This window comes from Sphaeramia orbicularis, chromosome 15 (assembly GCF_902148855.1).
Source record: "Sphaeramia orbicularis chromosome 15, fSphaOr1.1, whole genome shotgun sequence".
NCBI classification, from domain to species: Eukaryota; Metazoa; Chordata; class Actinopteri; order Kurtiformes; family Apogonidae; genus Sphaeramia; species Sphaeramia orbicularis.
In genome coordinates, this window is record NC_043971.1 from 32,800,067 (window position 1) to 32,824,672 (window position 24,606).

At 36.7% G+C, this 24,606-nt stretch overlaps 1 protein-coding gene across 3 annotated transcripts in view; it reads right to left on the reverse strand.

Annotated features, from left to right (window-relative positions):
* Positions 1-4,460: 4,460 nt before the first annotated feature.
* The window catches only part of LOC115434693 (gamma-adducin-like), a 33,735-nt gene continuing 13,589 nt past the window's right edge, over positions 4,461-24,606 (reverse strand). For all 3 annotated transcript variants that reach the window (XM_030156774.1, XM_030156775.1, XM_030156773.1), the window contains 13 exons: positions 24,230-24,374; positions 23,430-23,581; positions 22,616-22,696; positions 18,586-18,735; positions 18,141-18,284; positions 16,238-16,336; positions 14,291-14,464; positions 12,159-12,419; positions 11,848-11,964; positions 10,098-10,187; positions 9,335-9,458; positions 6,345-6,440; positions 4,461-6,174 (listed from right to left, as the gene is read on the reverse strand). In XM_030156774.1, the coding sequence (XP_030012634.1) occupies positions 5,906-6,174; positions 6,345-6,440; positions 9,335-9,458; positions 10,098-10,187; positions 11,848-11,964; positions 12,159-12,419; positions 14,291-14,464; positions 16,238-16,336; positions 18,141-18,284; positions 18,586-18,735; positions 22,616-22,696; positions 23,430-23,581; positions 24,230-24,374 (1,902 nt within the window). In that variant the 3' untranslated portion in view covers positions 4,461-5,905. The remainder of the gene's footprint in view (positions 6,175-6,344; positions 6,441-9,334; positions 9,459-10,097; positions 10,188-11,847; positions 11,965-12,158; positions 12,420-14,290; positions 14,465-16,237; positions 16,337-18,140; positions 18,285-18,585; positions 18,736-22,615; positions 22,697-23,429; positions 23,582-24,229; positions 24,375-24,606) is intronic.

Genomic DNA, 24,606 nt, shown 5'->3' on the forward strand with positions numbered 1-24,606 from the left:
TGAAGCCATATTTGGTCAGTGTGCTATGCTTTCCCTTATTCTCGTCATGCCTTTTCTTAATAATTTACTATTTAGATGAACTGATCCAGTTTCAAGGCCATTTTAAGTCTTTTTTTTTACCTACTACACTCAGCTGTAAGATCATACCAGCCTTCTGGGTTGCTGAATGGCCACTACTCAAAAAATACAACTCAGTATTTTCTCAATTTTTCACTAAAACATCATATTGAAGCCATATTTGGTCAGTCTGCTATGCTTTCCCTTGTTCTCTTCATCCCTTTTCTTAATAATTTACTATTTAGATGAAATGATACAGTGTCAAGGCCATTTTAAGTGTTTTGTTTTTTTTTACCTACTACACTCAGCTATAAGATCATACCAGCAGTCTGAGTTGCTGAAAGGCCACTACTCAAAAAATACAACTCAGTATTTTCTAATTTTTCCCACTAAAACATCATATTGAAGCCATATTTGGTCAGTCTGCTATGCTTTCCCTTATTCTCTTCATGCCTTTTCTTAATAATTTACTATTTAGATGAAATGATACAGTGTCAAGGCCATTTTAAGTCTTTTTTTATCCAGTAGATTCAGCTATAAGATCATACCAGCCTTCTGAGTTGCTGAAAGGCCACTACTCAAAAAAATACTACTCAGTATTTTCTCAATTTTTTCACTGAAACATCATATTTAAGCCACATTTGGTCAGTCTGCTATGCTTTTCCTCATTTTCTTCATGGTGTTTCTTAATAATTCACTATTTGGGTAAACTAATACAGTTTCAAGGCCATTTAAGTCCCTTTTTTACCTGCTAGACTCACGTATAACATTATACCAGCCTTCTGGGTTGCTGAAATGCCACTACTCAAAAAAATACTACTCAGTATTTCCTCAATTTCTTCACTAAAACATCCTATTTAAACCATATTTGGTCAGTCTGCTATGCTTTTCCTCATGCCTTTTCTTAATAATTTACTACTTAGATAAACTAATACAGTTTCAAGGTCATTTCAAGTCTTTTTTTTTACCTACTAGATTCAGTTATAACATCATACCAGCCTTTTGAGTTGCTGAAGGGCCACTACTCATATAAATATCACTGTATTTTCTGTTTCTTCACTATTATTGTTTAAGCATCATACAGTATTTAAGCCAAATTTACTCAGTTTATCAGACTTTTCCTCATTATCGTCATGTTTTTTTCTTAATAATTTGCCATTTAAATAAAGTATTACAGCTTTAAGGCCATTTTAATTCTTTTTTTACAATAAAAAGTTGCAAAGTCATTCCACAACACTGACCAGATATCTCATTGAAAACATTTTTTTTTTTTTTTTTTATCTCAGTGAGGCTTTCAACTGGTTAAATAAAGGGAAATGCAAATGAACACTTCAAACCCAGTGGATCCTTGACATTTACATGATAATACCACTGTATTCTGCTTCTCCACGCACTATTTTAACACTAAACAAATCACCTTGAAAATGCATAAACTCAGAGCCTGATGGTCAGCTTCTTCTAACACCCCCCCCCCTCCCCCTTTAACAAATTAAGAAGTCAGCTTTCCCCAGACTGTTAGGTATGGAGGAGGGCAGAGGGGAAAGGGCTGGCCTTTACGTGAGCAGCCATGCGTGCAGGGCTGTGTTGTGCCTCAGAGACAATGGGTGCAGATGGCTGGCCTGCTGCAGATGTGGCCAGGCCTGTAACGGACGCCTGTGAGAGAGAACACCCTCCCATGGAGTCTATTTCAGCTGTCTGGCAAGGCCTAAGTCTTATAGACGGTCCCGATCTGGACACTAAAGAACACAACGCTAAAAAATAAAGCCTGCACTAATGAACAAATGCAAAGGAGTATTGAAAAATGTTGTTGTTTTGAACTAGCCTGGTGTTTGTGGCAGTTTTCTGTAATAAAATGCATCAAATATAAAACCCTTCACCTTCTGCTTTTGCGTACATATACACGCAGTCGGAGTCGCGCAGCATTCATCCTGATAACTTTTCACCGGGAAAAGGCTCATATCTGTGCTGACGGGCTTGTGCAGAGACTAATGTGCTGATAGCAACAGTGTGGAAAGCTGACCCGCTGTAGGTTGGTGTAGAATGTGACCCCAACTGGAGTAATCTGAAAAGCCTGAGGATTACACCAGTGGCTCGGCTGTCACAGAGGAGGCAGAGTCACTTGGTGCTGCTGTGTGTCTGTATGGAGCATGTGGTAACCATTCCACACTACAAGAAAAACATCTATCTATCTATCTATCTATCTATCTATCTATCTATCTATCTATCTATCTATCTATCTATCTATCTATCTATCTATCTATCTATCTATCTATCTATCTATCTATCTATCTATCTATCTATCTATCTATCTATCTAGTCTCAGGGCTGCTACAAACTGATTGCACTTTATGTATTTATTATATTCTAATTGTATTTTACCGTGTTTTAATGGTGTTTTTATTTGTGCTGTTTATTTGTACTTCGCACTGTAAAGCACTTTGCGACTCTGTCTGTGAAAATTGCTCTATAAATAAAATGTACTTACTTACTAGTCTGTCTGTCTCTATCTCTGTCTCTCTTCCCCAGCGCCTGTTCTGTTGTATTAAAACAATGGGTGCACTTTGCCCTGAGGTCACAACAGAAGGACACTCCAGCGGGCCAGTGTGTGTCACCTGCTTTGTCGTCTCCTTAGCGCTGTCAGGGCGTGGAAGAGCTCAGCACTAAGCTTTGTCATCCACACATTCTAAAGGATTTTTCACGTAACAAGTCATGAGCCTGACCCTGACGATAAGGAAATAAAATAACGTTAATAGAAAGTATTTATGTGTATGTACGTCCAGGGAAATGCTTATTAATACTTAACTGGGCAAGTGACTATTTTTTTTTATTTTTGCACACATTATTATTATTTTTTTTTTTTTTTGCACACGTTAGAAGACAGTGACAGCGACAGTTATAGTGAGGACAGTGAGGTAATTATCTCAGGTCTGCAAGAATGGTGAGAGTACCTGCTTTGTTAGGTATTATGAAGTAATGGTACTAATGTAATGAGTAATGTGTATGTTGATAGGCGTCTGGATCAGCACTTATGTTGTAATGTTCTAAAATATATGTTCCTTTCACCCTACATATGTTTTTCTTGTATTTTTTTTTTTTTTTTTTTTAATATATACAGGGTGGGGAAGCAAAATTTACAATGAACATTTAGTTGTTTTTTTCAGCAGGCACTACGTCAATTGTTTTGAGACCAAACATATATTGATGTCATAATCATACCTAACACTATTATCCATACCTTTTCAGAAACTTTTGCCCATATGAGTAATCAGGAAAGCAAACGTCAAAGAGTGTGTGATTTGCTGAATGCACTGGTCACACCAAAGGAAATTTCAAAAATAGTCGGAGTGTCCATAAAGACTGTTTATAATGGAAAGAAGAGAATGACTATGAGCAAAACTATTACGAGAAAGTCTGGAAGATACTATTAAAGAAGAATGGGAGAAGTTGTCACCTGAATATTTGAGGAACACTTGTGCAAGTTTCAGGAAGCGTGTGAAGGCAGTTATTGAGAAAGGAGGACACAGAATAAAAACATTTTCTATTATGTAAATTTTCTTGTGGCAAATAAATTCTCATGACTTTCAATAAACTAATTGGTCATACACTGTCTTTCAATCCCTGCCTCAAAATATTGTAAATTTTGCTTCCCCACCCTGTACTTCTTGGATTTTTTGGGTTTTTTTTTTTGTGGCATTTGTGCGTAAGGAACCAAATATGGTAACTTCATTGACTTTTATTTTCTAGATGACAATAAAAAATGTTGAAAAAATTCACAAAAGTAATGAAGTTTTATGTCCTCCAGTGAATTATTAAAATTTTGAATATCAGAGTATTTCTATAAGAGCCCTATAAATGGTTAAACAGGGTTTGGTTTTAATAACTGCCATATTTGGACGGTTTAGTCGTGTCTTAATGATGTTTTATCCTACACTTTTGATGTGGTTTTTTTTCCCATATGTCTCGTTTGAGGTGTGTTTGTCGAATGGGGGGTGGTGTAGGTATACATCCTGTCACTCCCCCAACGTGAACACCTGTTGGAGACACCAAATCTCCTCTTTGTCTCCGCAGCCCCTCTCAGTGGATTACCATGACAACGCCCATTCATATCATGGCAGAAGCCTGATTATACACATTCACACGGTCAATTATCACTAAACAGGGTCCATTGTTTTATGGGACGCTGCGTTTTTCTTTTAAACTAAAGCTGTGTAAACAGAACTGTAGGAAGCTTTAGTCCATGCTGTGTGGACGTTTAAAGACTGTAAGAAGAAGGGATGACAGGCTAGACTTTCATAACAAAATGAAGTGTATGAAAGGAGTTCATATCTACCCCACGTCATCAAAAAAAGAAGAAAACACGAACAAAGACAGATGTATCTTTGAGTAAGAGAGCAATAAAGCAGTTACGGAAACATTATCCCAAGTTTATTATTACATTAGCTGGAAGGCAAAGGACTGTAAGGTGGCTGTATATAAAGGAAAACCAAAGAGAGAAAAAAAATAAAGAAAAAACAGGCCATACGTATAACAATGTAAACAGAGAATATCCAAGCACTAGGCACTAAACTTACGTAAGTCATAACATTATGTAAACAAAATGTGCTGTATGTGTTCAGTAAATAAGGAGTTTAATGAGTAAAAACTGTATAAGAAAAAAAAAAAAAAGCTAAAATAATGATATCAGATTGTACTGTCACATTTGTTTCATTTAACATCTTAATTTTGGTTTAGTGTAACAAAAGAACTTCACAAAAACAAACTATTTACAAGCATTTCACTCCCTTTGGGTCAAAATAAAATAAAATAAAATGAAAAAAAAAAAAAAAAAAGAAAAACAAAGTCGTTCACATTATAGACTGGGATGTAAATATATGGTCCTCTAAAATAGTTTTATATCACACTCTAACAGAGAAAAGCTTTCCACTGTGTATTGCCGTCGGCTATATGAAGACAAAAACATCCACCACGACTTTCTGCGATTCAAGTTTGGCACTTTCAGCGTCGTGTCAAATCTGTACGAGGAGCGATTATCCGTCAATTCTGTAAAAGTCGAACCTTCTCACTTACAGCCTTCACTACGGAACATTTCACTGCTTGGCTCTTTCTGAACATCAGTCGACTCCATGTCACAAATACAACTGAGCAGCAACCATGGGAACAATACCGCTGACAAAAATGAAAAAACATACCATAAAGTATTATTTATCAGTCACAGCATGTTTAGTACAGTTAGTATGTAAAGTATAAGTAATTAAAGACTATCAAATTCATTATAACTATTAAACACTATATTTTCATAAACCCACATATATTATTACATAATAGTGTAACTATGAATAAGTCTGGATACAACTCGTACTTCTTATAAGGCAAAATGTCTTATTGTTATATGCTCAGTCCACACTACTGGCAAATGGTTCAGTCTTAAAATTGTTTAACAATTTTCTTTAGCTTTCAGTTTACATTCATATTGAACATGTGCAAAAAGAAAAAAAAAAATCTGAAATACTTAACAGGTCCAAATCAAACATATTCACGAACCTCAAAGCCTGTGTTTCTTATGATGTGTGTTTTTTGAAAGCCCACTGAAAATATGGGTAAACCTGTAACATCTACTAATATGCAGTTTTATGATCATCTTTCATTTGGTTTTGTTTTATGGAATCATAAAGGAGTGGTTTAAAACATCCATTTTACCATCTGCTGCCACATACCGGGTTCCTTTTATGTGAAATAAAAGCTGCGAATGAAGGAAGTTGTCTGACTGAAGGATAGTTGTTTCTTCTATTTCACTTCCCTTCAACCACTTTCAACAGTAACTTGATTTTTCTTCAGTCAGTCCACATGTTCAAGCTTCAGCTATTTCCTTTTCCTTTTCTTTCTCTTTATCCTTTTTTTCTTTCTTGCTCTTTTTCAGGAACGAAGGAGTGCGGAACTTCTTTTTCTTTTTCTTGGGGGACTTCGTTTGGCTCTCGGGGGTCTGAGGTTCCCCGGTCTTCTCCTTTGTTGTTATGGAGATTTCCATGCTCTCAGATGTGCTCATGCTCATTTTGGATACCTCGATGCTCAGATCCTCCTCTGTCTCTGTCAGGTGGTCTTTCCCATTAGGCACTGAGTCTGTCAACGGATGAAAACCAAGTCAGCGAGGAGTGATGTAGATCAAAAAGCAGTTACGCTTAAAAGACAGTCGAATAAATACTATCCATTCTACTTCAGGCGGTTTTTAGTTCTTCTACAATGATGAACCATTTCATTTTCTTCATCAAACCTACTCTGCATTGGCCTACCTTGCTTAGCTGGTGTCATTATTGGAGACAGTGAGAGGGAGATAGTGGAGCCGTCGAATGTGGTCATCTCATCTGCATCTGTGGCATCATCCTCTTCTGCAAAACACAGGCCTTCAGTATTTTTTCCTCAAAATTAGCAATACTGTGAATCTTGAAGTTACACTGGACTACTAAACAAAAAATGTTTCATCTGTTACTGAGGGAAAAACACCTAATCTGACTAAATCATGTATGCTGATTCCAAATGTGAAAAAATATTTTATCCATCAGGGTTCTGAGAGCAAAAAACACATTAATGATCTAATGTTTTGCAAACACCCTTCACTGTGTGTCTGAAGATGATATATTGACGATACAACAGTTCACTGTAACCCCCCCCATTATCATATCAATATCCTTCATATCATATCATATATCAATATCAACATCATGTGCAACTATAATGCAAATATGTAACTAATAATAAGCATGTATGTACAGAAGAGTCTTCATCACTGTTTTCTGTATTTTGCTGCTGCAAACACTGCAATTTCCCCACAGTGGAATCACTAAAGTCATATCTTATCTTAGCAAATCTTATCTTTTGTGTTAATTTGGACAGATTTGCAGATAGAAATGACAGTTACAACCAATTAAGAATAAAAATAAGTAGTAGAGCCCAACAGCTCAGCTTCCAAAATGTTTCTGACGCTTGTTCTTGTGGATCGTGACAGTTTCCTGGTGTAAAACCAACAGTAATCACCATCATGTTTGGGTTGAAGCCCCTTGGTACCTGGTTTTTATTTCAGGAATACTTTCATTTTCAAAGTCATTCACCATGGTCATGCTGAGCAGAGGAAATTAATGTGAGTGACATTCTGCGACTGATCCCCAGACACGTTTTTTTTTATCATATCCTCACCTAGCTGATCATATTTTGGGGCTTTATCATTTCCCAAAAAATGCTGCACCACTTGCCCAAATAAAAACCCAGGCTGTAAATTCTAGACACCTGAACTTTGAGGGGAATACAGGGTCACTAATGAGTTCTATAATAATAATAACACTAATAATAAGAATGAGCGTGTTGACCTGTGAGAATCCACGGGTTCTAGAAGCAGTAGAGTTGATAAAATGGGGAGCAGAGTTTTTGTAGAAGTTGGTCCTAAGTTATGCAAAGTTTGTATAAGCTTAGTGGTGTAACACGCAGATTAGGAAGAAACAGAATGGCCCTCATTTTTTTATGTATTGAAATCCCAAGTAACCTAAAAGAATGCATTCATAGTGACTATAAATATTTACTTGAAAGGGATTTATAGTAATGTTACTGTATGACTTTTTTACATTCACTTTACTTGATGACTTGACTAAGTTTACTGGTGTAACACACAGATAAGGAAGAAACAGAAGTGCCCTCATTCAGTTTAGTATTGACATGGATGTGGACCAGAGACTTTTATACAGGACTGAAGATGACGGTTTATTGTGACTCACTCTTGGTCCTGTGTGTAGATCCTAACTCAGGTTCGTCCGATTAGTCTGCAGAATGGTGTGTCACCGTGTTATGGTGGGTGGTGGGGGAGTGTTAACGGGCCATGTGTGACCTGGGGACCAGGGCAGTGGAACTGGGCTACAGTGAACTTCTTAGTGTGTGTGGTGTCCGGATGCAGATCTGCTGAAGTCAGGTCCATCTGATTGGAGTCAGTGCAGGTCTGTCACCATGTTACGGTGGTGGTGGTGGGGTCCAGAGGGGACATTAACAGGCTGGCTCTGACTGGCAGAGTGGAACCAGCCCCCCATTTGCGGCTGTGAACCCAGGCCGCCTGTAAACCCATTGTAATTTTAAAAACTAATAACTCCAAAAGTATTGGTTGTATCAATATGCAGTTTTTGTCTGTCTGATCCTTGACCCAAATTACATAAGTACTCCAAAAGGCACAGGCTAGCTCTGTCCAGTTTTTCAGTTATAAAGCTGATACACATACACGCACGCACAGAGGTCACTTGGCTTTTATAATATAGATAAGAATAATAATAAATAGTTCGCTAAGAGTAATAACTCCAGGTTTCAGCTCTATGTCACTTTGGACTGCACTGAATGTCTCTTTCAGGCATTGAAAGCCATCTGAATTTGATATGTTTGTAATATACTGCTAATGAATATTTACTGATTTGTGCATAATTCAAAATCCGGACATGCTGAATATATTCTGGTTTCAGATTTGGAAACAGCGTGCATGATCTAGGTAAAATCAGGTACTGTTCTTCTAGTAATATTAATATTGTTGTGTTATTTTATGGTTTTTCAATAGCACAGCTTCACAAACTAATTCTGTTGCTCTTAAGTATCAGACGGATTCCAACACAGAGTTGCTGCCACTGTGAAAAATAATGGTTGTTGCTCTCAGTACACATCTGTAGAAATGTTTGAAATGTTTCCCACACATTTCTGCCTCGTCTACAGTCCTCTTCAAGGCATGAGTAGATTGACAAGACCATCGTCTTTTCTGCTCTTCTCTCAGCATCAATGTGAGCTGACTTCACAGCTCAGGAGAAGAGTGAACCCACAGACGGACGATGTTTTCCTCATGGCGTTTTTGCAGGAATATTTTCGTTTCAGTGAACACGGGTCCAGCACTTTCTCCAGGCAGAGACAAAGAATTCTTACTTGACTTATTAAACTGGGCTATAGGCTAATAACACAGTTATTATGTGAGCACAGGGAAATGTGAGTAAAATACTGAGAGTCAGATGGGATCCAATTTGTTTGTTCATTTTTTTTACATTATAAATCTATATTTTTCGTTGCAGTTTTAACAGTTTTTAATAGTGTACGATTCTGTATTCATCTTGATATCCTACTTTCTTCTGTGACTTCTATGACCAAAAAGAATGTGTGTGACGACTGTAAATATGGACCCACTGTGTTAAATGTGAACCCACTTAAACCACATGTACACTGAAATGATTAGAGGTTTTCTACATCTCTTAGAAAAAATAGCAGTGACTACCTTCTTGGCCTTGCTGTTTTCGTTCCACCATGTTCTTGTAATCCTCCAGCGCCTTCTCGGTTAGCTCATTGAAAGGGTTGGGGGGAAGAGAGCGTAAGTGCTCTTCATCTTCAATAATGAAAGCCTGATAAAAAGGAAAGCACAGGGAACATTAGGATTATCTCATGTACTGCATTTTTTAACGGCAACTTCATTTTTCTCTCTGCATAAGATAAATCCAAATATCTGAGAAAATATGAAGACACAGTTAAAATGTCTATTTCAGGGTTCCTACAAGTTAAATTTACGACTTTTTAAGACTACTTAGAACAGAATTTAAAGCCTATTTCACAGCCATACTGGCAAAAATTTGTGACTCTTAGACTTTAAGAAAATGTATTTATTTATTCCAATGCCTCAATTCCCAGAGTGCCGAGTCATTTTTCCCAACGGGCTGCAAAGTTTGCAATAATTGGTTCCTAATTTCAAAATAAATTGTCAGGTTGGAACAGGTGAAACTGAGTAGACTAACGTTACTTTCTTTGCAGCTTAGACACATTTAAACACATTTATAGCAACATAACTTAAGACCTACCATATGAAATTTGATACCTTTTAAAGAGTTTTTAAGGTATTAAATGCAGATTTGTAAATTCAAGAGTTTTACGAATTTTTAAGACACCACGGGAACCATGTATTTACATCCCTATCTATTTACAGAGCACTCGCAATAGACTAATATACCATGAGCTTTAAGACTGTTAATGGTACTAAATATACTCACTGGTCCTGGTACAGTGTCCACAACAATGCCTGCCAGTAACTGAGACTTTGGTCCTGGAGTCATCTGGTCCCCTCTGTGCTGGTCTCGTATCTAATAAAGAAAATACAGTAGTTTACTCCTTCCATATGATTCTCAATACACATATTCAGGGTTCCCATATATTTCACAGAAATTAAGACATAAAAAGAAGTACATGAGCAGGTATTTACTAATGCTGCGTTTCCATTACGTGGAACCAGCTGGACTCGGCTCGACTCGGTATTCCTGGAGAACGTTTCCATTACAAGATACTACCGACTTTACAGTACCTGAACGTTATAGCGATGCAGCGCGTTACTTCCATGTCGTCTGTTAAGAGAGTTGCTGATAAAACTCGCTCGTTGTGTGTTGTCTCATTTGAATTTTTGCATCGGCCACCAAAGACTGAATCTCCTCGACCGACCCTGGTGTAGTTTTGGGCTGTTATCATGTGGATTAATGTACCACTATATTTACTGTCAACTTCTGCATCTGTTTTTTTGTAAAACGGCGGGTCACAGAGAAAACTGTCTGGCCAGTCAGTGGTCTGCAGTGTTTACACGTCACGGTTTAGTATCGCTTGGAACCTCGGCAGAGGTGATACCAAAAAACTACTACCGGGTACCAGATTCCAGGTCCTTTTTGGTAATGGAAACGCAAAAAGGCTGAGCCGAGTCGAGTCGAGCTGATACCATGCAGTGGAAACGGGGCATAATACAACTATTAGGCTAATATGGTGTTTTCTTGATTATGCAAAAATGCTGTTTTATGTCAAGTAACAACAACAACAACAAAACTCCAGAAATACAATGAAATGTACTCCATTCTTAAAAGGTCTCGTCAGTGTTTTCATTTCAATCTATAGTATTATTAATTTCAACACTGATAAAATTCAGGTTTAAAAGGAGGACAAAGATGTGAATCTTCTAGAGAGTCTTGGGTTATTCTCCCCCACAAAGAAGATTTTCTGATGTAATAGTAACACTGTAATACATAATTTGACATAATATATAATATAAATTTAATACTACACTGTTGTCTAGAAAGCAGGAATACGATACTTGACCTCTTCTCATGAACTGATTGTGACAATGTGACTTATTTTTGCTAAATAAAGTGTAATTGGGACTCAGTATGTAATCGTTGTACCTGGTCAAAGGTGATTACTGATGTGTATGAATTGGAATAAAAAGAGGAAGGTGTCTAAAACCAAATGATTCCAACTTTAAGGGCAACTGTGTATATATAATAGAGTTTTAAAATGTGGCTATACAGTCGATTTTTGAGTCAGCATGGAGAAAAACTCATATTGGAAGTAATTCATTTTATTGCTCTACCACTTTATGAATTTATGTCATCTGAATTTCATAAAGTTTTATTAAAGAAATTTTTTAGCCTAATGGGGAAGAGACTCCATAACCTTCCACGGCAAGATTTTAAAACTTTTTTGAAGTTTTTTTTTTCATGAGCATGACAACCATGCATATTAAGTGCAGGGGTAAATGGAAAATGAAAAGAAATGGACCAAACCTCATGAATTATAGAGGAATGTCACTGGCTGGTTACTGACTGATGAGGTTATGAATACAAATCAGAAGAAAAAACAATAATTACGGCTTGACTTTTGTTCTTTTCATTTCCAAATGTAACTATTATGATAATGAGAAACAAAGGTTTAGGATTATTATATAGAATACTAGTGTTTTATTAAAAATGCCATGATGCAACTGACCCGGTTCCTCTTGTCCAAAGCCTCAGCTGGATCGGTATTGAGTGGGACAAACTGGTTGGGGTCTTCGATCTTTATTGGGGTTCCGACGGCGTTTCCTGGGTCCGAAGACTTCATCCACTGGAAGTACAAGACGTGTAAGAAAAGGTGACTGAAAAAGGAAAAGCATTGAGGTGCATTTGTCACAGTTGCCACAAGAGGGCAGACTAATATAAAGGAACACTGGCACTCAAACGGGTTCTATCTGAGGCCAGAACGGTTTGGATTATAATGAGCAACTTTCTTTTGTACAATGTCTTAGAAAATGAACTTACCATGGTCTTAGTTCTGGGACTGACATCCCCACTTGGTGAATGTTCAGGAACATTGACCCTTAAGTAGCTGTTGGGCGAGTTAAGCCACCGGGTCCGTTCTCGCTGCTGTTTCTGCACCATAAACTTGAATGGACTCCGCAGACCCAGGTCGCTGTCCTCTGGCGGCACAACAGACACAGTGGCAGGAATCTCCACGTCGTTCTTGGAGCGAGGCTTTTCACGGACAATTGGGTTCCTGTAAGAGTAGCCGGTCCTGTATCCCTAGAAAAACACACGGAGAGGAAAAATATTGTAGCTTTCATTCCCAATAAGGATCTGTTTCCCAACAGTGGATGTTTTTATGGTGTTTCCGGACAATCTATTCATCAAAAATAACAAATAAAATTCATTGTAAAAGACACTGAATTGAAAAGATGCACAGGCCACCCAGGATACACTTACACAATACTTGTAAATATTTAAACAACTCTGTATGTACAAGGAGGATTTTTTTTTTTGCAGACGGGCCCAGTTTCAGAGGGAGAAGAGAAAACTTTGATTTAAAGGGGAGTACTGTTAACAATACATCAAACACAGGGAAAGACAACGAGAAAACTACAGATGGGAGCTCTATATGTGCAGTGAAGTCAGCAGTACAACAGGGCAATCAAAACTGAATCTGGTATGTTCTGACAGGCAATATACTATGTATAACCAGAAAAACAAAAGAAAAAAAAAATCCCATATTTGGGTTTTCCATCGTCTCACTGTAAGTCCTTCCCATATCTTTTCAGAAGTGTCGCTGAGTACACAGTGCTTTACACGGCTGTGTGAGTTTTTTAATATATATTTTTTTCATTTCCATATGGTCTGGTTCACTACCATTTAGAGCAAGAGCATATTAAAACCTCATTTTACACACATCAAAGTTGCTAATGACCATTACGGGTAGAGGCTTAATGTCAGTTCATTACAGCTATTTTTATGTAGATTCTTTTTGTCATGCAGGTAGGTATCAGGTACAACACAGCTATGAAACAGCAGAAAACAGTGCAGAATAAAAGAGACATTATACATTTACTGCATATATATTTAGAGTAGGGTCCAAGATTTTAAGATTTCAGTCAGCTTCTACAAACATTGTGATATATTCTTGTATTCATATTTTTTATCTACAGCACAAATGTCCTTATGTTGTGGGATTTGTTACAGATCAGAGTTCAATTGGAGAGTTAAGATACATTTTTCACTGACACAACAAAGTTATCACTATTTTGTGATGGATTGCTTTTCGGATATACTAAATAGATAAAGACATTTATGTTGGAGAGCATCAGACTGCCTGTTCTGTTGCTGGGAATGACTAATCTTTATTTCATCTACATTTCTGTTTGTGTTGCTTAAAAATTGCCCTAGGCTGTTTATAAATCTTCTTGATCTTGTATAATTCACTGTAACTTTTAATACATTCAGAGTCTGTGTTTTCTTTGTGTTGGACTGCACCGTGTCTGTCTCACCACAAACTCCACCTTTTGGCATGAAAGGACGGACCTCCGGTCGCAATGACAGTACTGGCATTTGCACTCGGCACCAGCGTTCTACGGTCATTATGAACACGCCAAATCCAATTTCAAAGTTCGGTATACCAGAGCCCTCACACTAAGCAACTGTGTGGTCTGCGCTGCCCACAGCAGGCGTTACCATCTGGAAGCTATGATTGAAGGGGGGGTGGAGGAGCTACGATCACAGAGAGCTAACACAGCTGCAGCCCACTTCAGCCACAGTTGTTAGATAGTAGCACACTCCAACAGACTCGTTCTGACATCTTGTGTATCCATACTACATGTCAGACCGTGGTCATTAGCAGTGTGGTTAGGACAGCGAGGCGCACACTGACAGGAACGCAGCAAAGCAATGAACTCTTCAGGGTACAACACCTCCATGCACACACCACTAACAAGAAAACATGTCATCTGGTATTGGACTGAAATAAAACCACAGTAAGGAAGTGTGTGTTAAACAATATGATTCATTTCTACAATTATTTTGTGATTAAAAAAGTCTCATTGTGTTCTCTAATCAGCCACTTCCTGAGGAAACGCCTAAGACAGGAAACTCAAAGCATCATAGGGCACAGGTCAAGGTTCACTCACCAGGTTGTCTAGCATCCTCATTAGGGACTCGAACTCGGCCTCACCCACTTTCCACTTGACCTCATTGTCCATCACCACACCGGCAGCGGCCACTCCCTGGGTCAGGGGTTTAAACTTCATTCTGTCCAGAAGTACAAGGTTGTCCACGCCGCCGGAGCATGACATCGCACTCACCTAAACAAGGCCATCGGTCAACAAAATTATTAATTTAGTGCAATTTAAAACTTTAGACTTTATTAGACAAATTCTCATTCTTTGCAATCAACACTTTCCCTCGTGCCTCCATTGTCCATGTACAGTGCGACAGCCAGTGCTGGAATGAACAAATACTCTTTCTATAATAATGCAAGGATTTATAATTATCTGCTGGTGATTCAGGTTATCTGTCAAAAACAGGAGGATCAAATACTGTCCAGACACAGCTGGAAACTAAAATTCATCTGAACCATCTTGCTGACACAAAGCAACATGAGTGTCTAAGTAGCACCGCAGGGTTCCACCTGCTTCTGTCTGGAAAAATCCTCTGTGTATTTTACTTTTCTTTTTTTTTTTAACTTTCTCTTGTCAAACATCAGCCTTTCTTTTCTTTCAAGGACTCTTAAATGAATATGTTCTTCACAACCAAAAAGATTGATTCATTTGCAACACAAAAGAAAAATAGGTCCTGTAGTCCAATGGCATATTCAAAGACATTAATTGCCAATAGTCATTATAATAGTGGCTTTTCCATTGGACACGTGTGCAAAACTTTACTGATATTTACTAAATTTTGGAAAAACAGAAGTGCATATCTGGCTTTTCCATTAAATCACAAATGCGATGATTTGTTTATTTATTACCGATGACATGACAAGTCATTCCATAAACATGGCGACGAACATAAAGATCATGTTGACTTACAGATATATTCATTATTATTATGTATTACCCCTCTATCCCATATTAAATTAAAAAATTATTTGGTTTCCTGGTGTGTCCACACATACCACGCAGTTTTTCTTTTAAAACTCTTCTTCTTCACTTTGTTGTAACATCCATCAACAACTGTTTTTTTTTTTTAATTTATGTGACTGGCTGCGGAAAAAGGTTTTTCCATTGCAGTTTTGCATGATATACCAATTTCGCTACGCCTGAAAAAACACCTCTTGCCAGCACAAAAACTTTTCATCGAAAAACGAGAATTTTGGCGAAATTGTCATTTTACCACTAGGCAAACTTTAATGTGCAAGTTATAGTCACATAGTTTGAGGGTTGATGGAAAAGTGACTAATATCTTCAACTTTGCTGCCTCCTGACTTGTGAGTCATTACTGACCTGCCCCTGTTCAAGTCCAGGTTAATGCCTCCCCTGTTTAGACTCGCTTTTAACCCTTAGCACTGAGACACTATTAAGTTTTAATCTGTGGTCTCTTTTCTCAATGTGTGTTGTGTCCTATTACTTTATGCATATTTATGGTACTCAACTAACCTCTTTCTATCTTATAATTGAATCATGCTTTTAGATGGAAAGCACTTTGGGCCTTTTTATGTTGTTGTAAAGTGCTATATAAATAAACTTTGATTTGATTTGTTTTCAAGTTAAAGCACTTTGAAATGTGTCCCATTATAAACCAATGGGGATTTTGAAAATTTCAAAAATTCATAAAAAAATGTAAAAATCAGTATTTCTCGATTCTTTGAACAAACTTGGTAGACCTTACCCAAAAGATGTTCCACAACAAATATCAAGTCCTTCTGACTGATGGAGAAGAAGATTCTTAAAAAAAATGTTTATGGACAGACGACAGACAACTGATACCAATAAGTCCATCAGACCCTTCAGGCCGTTGGACTAAAAATGACATGTGGTACACTCATAATTAATTCTAAAACTACACTGAAATTTCCAAATACACTTTGAGCACAGTGGTATATTCCACTCTCCACAGTGAAGGTTTACTTTTTATACCTGGATTTCACAGGCTTGCTGTGAGTGATAGACATAGTGAAAAGCTTCTTCCACTGTTTCTCCCAGCGCAAGAAGCCCATGATTCCTCAGGATCATCACCTAAAAAAACCACAGGGGACATGTTAGACTCCATAAATCAACATATTTATGTGAGACGCTGTCATATTCACCTACAGAATGTGCACTAGTTGACTACTATGTGTATCAACAACAAATACATGACAACATATTTTCTGACTTATGCAAACCCTCTAGAATTCCAATGTTTATACACATTTTGTAGAGAACATTGTGCAACATTTTAATGATTCAATCTTAGAATTTCCATGACCATTAACAACCTTTAAGTACACACATAAAAGTGGACTTTAGTGATTATTAAATTAAAATTAAAAATGGACCTTTTTCACTTTCTAATTGTTATTTTATACAGCCTTCAAATACACACAACTATTCAGCTAATGAGCTATTTTTTTTTTAAGGATTGTGATAATACAGATCACAAACTATCCAAAACAACAAAACCTTTTACAGCACCTTTTTTTCAGTGTCGTCTTGCCAATTTAATAATTTTACTTGCTCTGTGATTTTAATTTAGACGAAAAATTCAAGGATGTAAGCTCATCACGGATGAAAAAGGTGAACTCTCTAGAGGTATCCGGGGTCATGCTCCCTCATGAGAAGTATTTTTAGAATAATCAACTTTAAAATGCAGATCAGGGTAAAGGGAAAACTTAGGACTTATTTTAACCTGAAAACTGCAGATTTCAGCAAAAAGGTTAGGAGTTTACATCATTATAAATTAAATATCATGACATTTCTAAAGTTTTTTATGATTTAGCTTAATTTCCAAACTGTTCATGAGCGTGGTAACCCTGGTGATAATACAACTTTTGCATCTTAAAGTAAACAGTCCACCCTCAAATGTCTACAGTGATATTGCAGGGTTTTTTTCCACTGAAAAACCCTAAAAAACATCTATGAAAAAAAACCCCCAAAAAAACAACCTTTCAACAAGTTCTAAGAGTTGAACTGTTGGTATCCTGCAGAGAGAGCTCTTTTGGGTCGGCATCTATAAATTACATTTTTGTGAAATCTATCATTTTCAGTGTTGTTCACTGGACTGAAAGATGTCTGTACTATGTTTTAACCACTATATATATATATATATATATATATATATATATATATATATATATATATATATATATATATATCTAAACAAGAACATCAGTGTTAAGAGACTGTGGAAATATGTTAAAGATGACTTGACCCTTAATGATGTATAACTGTTTCTGTGGGGGCTTCCACATGAATTTTACTCTACATCTAACCTTTCCTTAAGTAATTTATGACCACTCATTGTTTTATCTTCTGCATTTTTCAGTCAAAATTTGGTATTCTTCTGTATTTAATTTACCAATCACATAAATGTTCATAAAAGCTCAGGGTGAATTAAAAGGTTATTATATCAAAACAGGAAGTAAAATGTATCATTAACTGAACATATCTACATCCACTGTCATTTGTGAAATGACATGGGTTTTATTGGTGAATCAATGTAACAGCAGATGATGGTGTTTCCATGTTCACTATACAGCCTCAGAAAATCCAAATGGGTCATTTCTAATGACAATTAAAAGCTGAGAAACTGCATTTTACCTGAATTATTTCACTGTATTGACATGATTAATGATTCAAGGGTTATTCATATTTTATATCAGTAGATACTTTTAGTCTTTGAGGGTTAACTGGACTACATACTGTATAAATTATGTACTCTACTTTTATTCTACTTATTTATTTACAGTTACTGACCAGCATGTACAAATATCATCTTATGCTCTGTCTTCATTATCCCATGTGACAGCTGCATTGAGGGGGTCCCTTGCTGTGACAGTACCTTGGCAGTCGGGCCCAGGTTTTTCTGAAACTCCACCTTCTCCTCTTTATTATCCAGGCTGCCATGGTAACCAAAGCAACTCACGTCTCCCAGAAGCAAAGCCTCCTGGGAAATGGGCAGGATTCCACATTTCATCGAGGACACCTGTTAGCACGGGATAAAAACAACTCAGACTGTGAACCAGCGTCTAAAGGGAGGCACATTTTTTCGCTATCGGTCACACATAAAACTTTACACAGCGATGTTCATTAAGGTGCATTTACAACCGTACTTCCAAGGCAAATGTGAAATGCATTATACAGGGTGTCTGCCTATAAAGTAAGTATGCAGGGAATTGCTTTTAATTTGGCTGTTCTCTACTTTGGTGTAAAATCAACATTTAGCAGCAGTTTTTATGTTTTGATAAAGATGGGGTTTGTTTAATGTCGGCCTGGGGCATACTCACAGCAGCTGTAGCGGGGGTATGGATGTGGATAATGCATCTCACATCAGGGCGCATGGAGTAAATGGCGGCATGAGGACCGAAGCCAAAATGGTCGATAGAGAGATCGGTGCAACCCTGGTCCACCACGTCGCCGATAATGTTTACCTTAACCTACAGATAGGAAGAAAAGAAACAAACGGTGATGTGTTTAGGGACATGCGTGTCACTGCAGTACAAGTAATAGGATTTTGAGAGAGAATTAAAGTAGTCTTTCCCAAACTTACTATAGTCAACTGACAGTAAAATGTATAAAAAATGCTATGACATGTGAATCCATTTTCCTAATTCCAGTGGTGGATTATGCTTAGCATACAACTTAAGTACGCTACTTCAGTACAAATATGACATTTTTCTATATTTGTATATCTGCTTGGCTGTGTTCACACAGACATCCTTAAAACTTAATTCTGATTTGCTGCCTCTGTCTGATATTTTTGTTGGTTGTTCTCCTTATTGTTATTCTTTTATATGTGGCTAATACCAGATTCTATGGTGAACTGATCACAGCACATGAACAAAGGCAGTGGAGTTTGAGGTCTTAACATTAACTCCCCAATATAAAAAATTAATACACAGTGAAAATATTCCACTACAAGTGAAAGTTGTGCAAAATTATACTTTAAAGCTATAAAAAAAAAAAAAAACTACTAGCAGTACAAAGGTCCCTTTCAGTGCCTCATTATTATATAGTATGTTTGAGATTAATTTTAGTGCCACATTCATGCACATGTCACATTTGAACCACTTTACAGGAAGTGAGTAACTCCACTCAGTGCAGAGTTGTGACATATTTACATTTCAAGTGGCAAAGAAAGAATGAATGAATTTTGATGCGACTGTTCAGACTGAGGGATCAGATCTGTATCTGTTACAGGACCGCATATGGAAGTGAACTGGATCAGACGTGAAAAGATCAGACTCCATGTGATTTGTGCTGTTCACATTATAATGAAATAACCAGATCTGTGTCGCAAATTTCGGCAATTATTCCTGCATTGTGAAAACAGCCTTCATTACTTACAAGATTTAGCATTAAAAAGATGATATATATTCTACACAAGGAACCAGTAGAATATATATATATGATCTCCACATTGAGAAAGTACAACTTTACAGCAAAATGCTCTTATGTTAGTGATAAAAAAAACAAAACAATGACATCATATTCTATAATATTACAAGACAATGATACGAGTCATTCAGCCTAATGAATACTAATGAAATATTTGCTTAAAATATAGAATTTTTTTTCATCAGGTTAAATGGAAACTGTGGGAATCTCCAAAATGTGGGGAGTTTACATTCCTGCCAATTTAATTCCATGACACTACAAATGTGACATAATGTACTTCACCATTTTAAGCCACTTTAAACTTCTACTCTATCATATTTAAGAGGGAAATATTTTAAATTAATTATGTTTGACACTTAGTCATTTGTAGCATTGTACATAATAGACGACCATTGTATGATTTGATGGTGTTCTAAGCTAAGAGTTAGTCAGTATTACAGTTGCAGAAAAAATGATTAGCCCATCAAAAGTCATCAAAAACAATGGTTATGCAATAACAATAACAACAATAATAATAATGCAATGTACTAACTCCTGTGTGTATCATGTGACTAAAACAGACAGAAAAGAAAATATGGAATGCCCAAAAGCACTGTTTTTGGCAGTACAATGTCATAGCTATTGATGTAAGAACTGAAGTGATTTTAGTTATCAAGGAATCAACCATGGAAAATGGCTAAATATCAACTCTTAAATTAAAGAGCTATTTCTGATGTTATTATTATATTTGTCCAAACAAATGTACCTTCAGTTGTACAAAGCATTAAAATGGACAAGAAATTTTAAAAACAAGGGTGGTCTAATAATTTTTTCCACGACTGTATATACAAATTATCTACAACTAACTCCACATTGACAAACTATTACATCAGAATCCCATATATTTGGGACAAAAACAATAATATAACTTCCTATTACAATATAACACAATGATAACAGTCTTTCTGCATAATGAGTAGGCCCACCTTTTACTTTAGATACTTTAAATTAACTTTGGCTGAAAATACTTATGTACTGTTAGTGACTCTTGCTTATAAAGTATTTGTACACTATAGTACTAGTACTTTGAAAGATCTGCATACTTGTACTTTAAATCCAAACAGAGGAAGGGTTTTCTTTTCATCTCAGCTGTTCTGTGTAGTGTTTTGCAGGAAAAATGTGCATGTGAGGAAACTCCATTACATTTTTTTCATACATTTGGATCCTGGAGAGAAAATAAATGTCTCTTTTTGGCCATGAACTGAAAAAAGGTTTGGGAACGGATTAAGGTAATTAATTTTCAACAATTAAAACATAAACTATCACAATATATGGAAAACCATATATGTGTACACAACTGACAATCCTACTTCATTATGATTCTGTACATAATAACTACATATCTGGGCCTTGTCAAGTGAGTAATGGAGTGACAAAGCACTGTGCAGCAATACTAATCATTCCATATCTGTTTTAAAAAATTAATTTAGCAGTAACCATAATAGCTCAAACTGTAGGTCTAAGCAAGTACTTTAACACGCCATTAAGGAATAATAACCAATTATTTAATAAAAACATGAATTTATCATCACAGACAAAGTAAAAATCCCCAAAAGTGCTGTTCCTCAAGGAAAGTGCAAATATTTAGCATACCACACTTTTCTTTATATATGAGAGTACATTATATCCAAAAATTAAACTGATATAATTTTTATTTTAGTTTTAAAAGACATTAATTCATGGTAACGGAGTGAGAATTCAAAAAAGTAACGGAGTGAGGTGTTTGTTCAGTGTGATGCACCATAATAATAATGAAAGATTTTATTAAGATACTGATAAAATTATCAGTCTTTGGCCACATATTTTTAATTACAATAATACACATCTTTCTGCTGTTCTTTTAATAAATAACATTCAAAATCATTATAGTATTTGATTATTATGAAATATAAGATTAGACACTGGCATATATTTTGAACATATTTATTTACACATTGCTGTTTTCTTAATTTATTCTGTATACATTCATTTACAACCTTTACTGTTCTTAAGTTACAGTGTATTCTCATATATTTTCTAATATATCCATTTAAAATTCAGGTACAATTTAAATAAACACAGTTTTCGAAACTAGAGATATACGTCTTTCATGCTGAGTAATCAAAAGTATTGCTTTATAGAAAAAAATAAACTGACCCAGATGTTCACTTTCGCTTGGCCAGGCCCATCTACAGATGCAATTACTGACAACACTGATATTTCACACAGCAAATGAAAATGTAAACAGCCTGTATTTTGTATCTGCAATGATACTGATAATGTTATTGCAATATATCTAAGAATTAAAAAAAGAAATATGCCTTTCTTTATGGATGTAAACTGCCTTGAACCAGGCTCGAATGGGTTAAACTGTGATGAATCTAATAAAGCGCTTGTCACCAGTTGATTTCAGTGTCGTTATGGTCGTTTTAACATGCACACAGAATTTGTTCATTGTAAAGAATGAAAAGAAAAGCAGCTCTGAAGACTCTAATAAGGAGTTGAGAGGTTACCAATTAATGTGTCTTTCAAAACATCAGATATGTGTACTGTGGGATACGCTGGCATTTATTATCACTAGAAGAAGAAATGTCAGCTCCTGGCACAGAAATCAAAGGTATTATTAGTCTGTTAAATGATTTCTTGAATAATGAGATGAAAAAAGAACAGATTTGGCAGACTTCATGTTTGTTGCGTGTTCATTTCCAAACAAATAAAGATACTGATACCTATTACATGTATATAGTCTGCATTTATGTACTTTTTGTATTGATATGAATAATTATGACATTTTTAAGATATTATCAAAACAAAAAAAGGGCTGTGCATGCAGAAAGACAATACTTGACAGTTCATCTAGAATCAGAAATGAAAGTAATTAAAAATGGACATTGTACTTACCAAAATCCCTGCTGTAACCTCAGAAAAAGACAGACCTCGAGGACAAATAAGAAGATGGTCCTGCTCTTTACTGACGCGAACCTGAGAAAAAACCCCAACATATTTTCAACAAGATTCATGAGAATGAAATTCAATATTCAGAAATGATAGTAACACAAGTAGACTCAATGACTGACAGCTCCTTATATATCCTTGTTCCGCGACAAAGATTTATCAAAACAGGATTGTGTAATAGAAGCAATCCAAACATATTAAGGATATACAACATATACTCAGCCATAGCCAGTGTCTTATTCCTCTTTAGCTGTGTGCTTTCTCATAAACCACTACTTTTCAAGGTCACAAAACTAAAAAGTAGTGAGGCCATAGGACATGAAAAAAATGTTCCTTCTCAAAAAATTCTTAAAGGGGGCTTTACAGTTTCTTAAAGGAGGGAGACACCCTTCACCCGCTGAAGGGTACAAGAAACTTTGAACCACAGAGGAAAACTTCCCTGTGAATAACCCCAAAATCAGCATGTGGGTTGATAAAACTGACTTTCTAGGCTATGTCTACAGGGAAAATCCACATTTTACATCTTGACATCTCAGGTGTTCATCACATATTTCAGTGCTGCGAATTGTTGCTGTGGGAGAACTGTTCATATTCAAAATCTGTCAGTTCAAAACCATAAATAAAATATGGATTTTTTTGAGAGGCTTTCCCCTTTCAGCCTTCCAGGAGTTACAGAACAGGAGGCTCTCATAAAGATACACAAAGCCTTTGCATGCACAAACAGATGTGCACTAGAGCGTGGTGATGATGTTGTACTCACAGTAATGTAGGAGCTTGTAAAACGAGCCCAGCTGAAGAGGTCAACAAGCCTGTAAAGGCTGGCCAGCTTGCAGCGACTCTGTTTCTCTCCTTTGGCAAAGGATGGAGACTCAATACCGTACAAGTCATTGACTGGGGTCACCATCCCCAAGCCTAGAACGGAGACATAACCATACACAGACAATATTCAACTCATTTTCATTCAAAGAGCAAGGATGTTTATATCGTTTGCTTCCATAACAGATGATATGACATTAAAATCCAAGGGAGCTTGAGGCCTACAGCTGGGGTTTAAAAATGTCTTCTGTCCTTTTTTTTTCCCCCAACAAGATAGTGAGGGGTATTTTTGGACTGTTATTCCATACAAGGCCTTTTAACTATATCGAACCCAGTATTTTACAGCTTCTTCATTTTTATAAAAGAGAATTTCTAAACAGTTACAGTTTTAACAGTCTGACTTTTTAAAAAATTGATTGTTTCAGCTCAAGAGTGCTCTGTGACCTCCACTTAGACATAAGCACAGAGCAGCATAATTGGCATGGCAGACATGTAATTCATTACCGGGAATGGTCATGAGGGTAACTTAATGGAAATATTGACAATGAAGAATACTGTCAACAAGTTTCTGCTTTTTCTGCTGTTTCAGGGCTGTTCAGCGTCACAAGAGTCTGAGAATTCAGCCTGTGACAATGAAGATATTCAGCCTGCATAATGAAAACAGGCAGAGTCTACATGGTGAATAACAATCAGACCCAAAGGGAGATAAGATGGAGACGTTCACACGCACACACTGATACTCACTGATGGGTGAAGTCAAGGGGCCAGCCCCTCCCACTGTGCTGGCCATGACCAGGTCAGCAATCTGTCTCAAAGCCAGGAGACCTGTGGGGGTGTTGCCCTTTGTCATCTGATCCTGTATGAGGCCTTCCAACTCATCTTTAAACACCTGAAAATAAATGGAGTGGAATAAGGAGAGGAGAGGAGAGGAGACAAATGTTGTAAAGCCAGTTCATCCTAGCAACACAAAAACCACAACACCTCTTCTGAGTCTGTCAAGGAGCACAGTATGCTCTCAGACGCTGCTTATTACAAGTACACACAAATCAGGAACAGACTACTAAAAACCTCTTTGTAAGTGTGTGAAAGGGGTTCACTAGAAGCAAGGCGTGGGGGCTGAA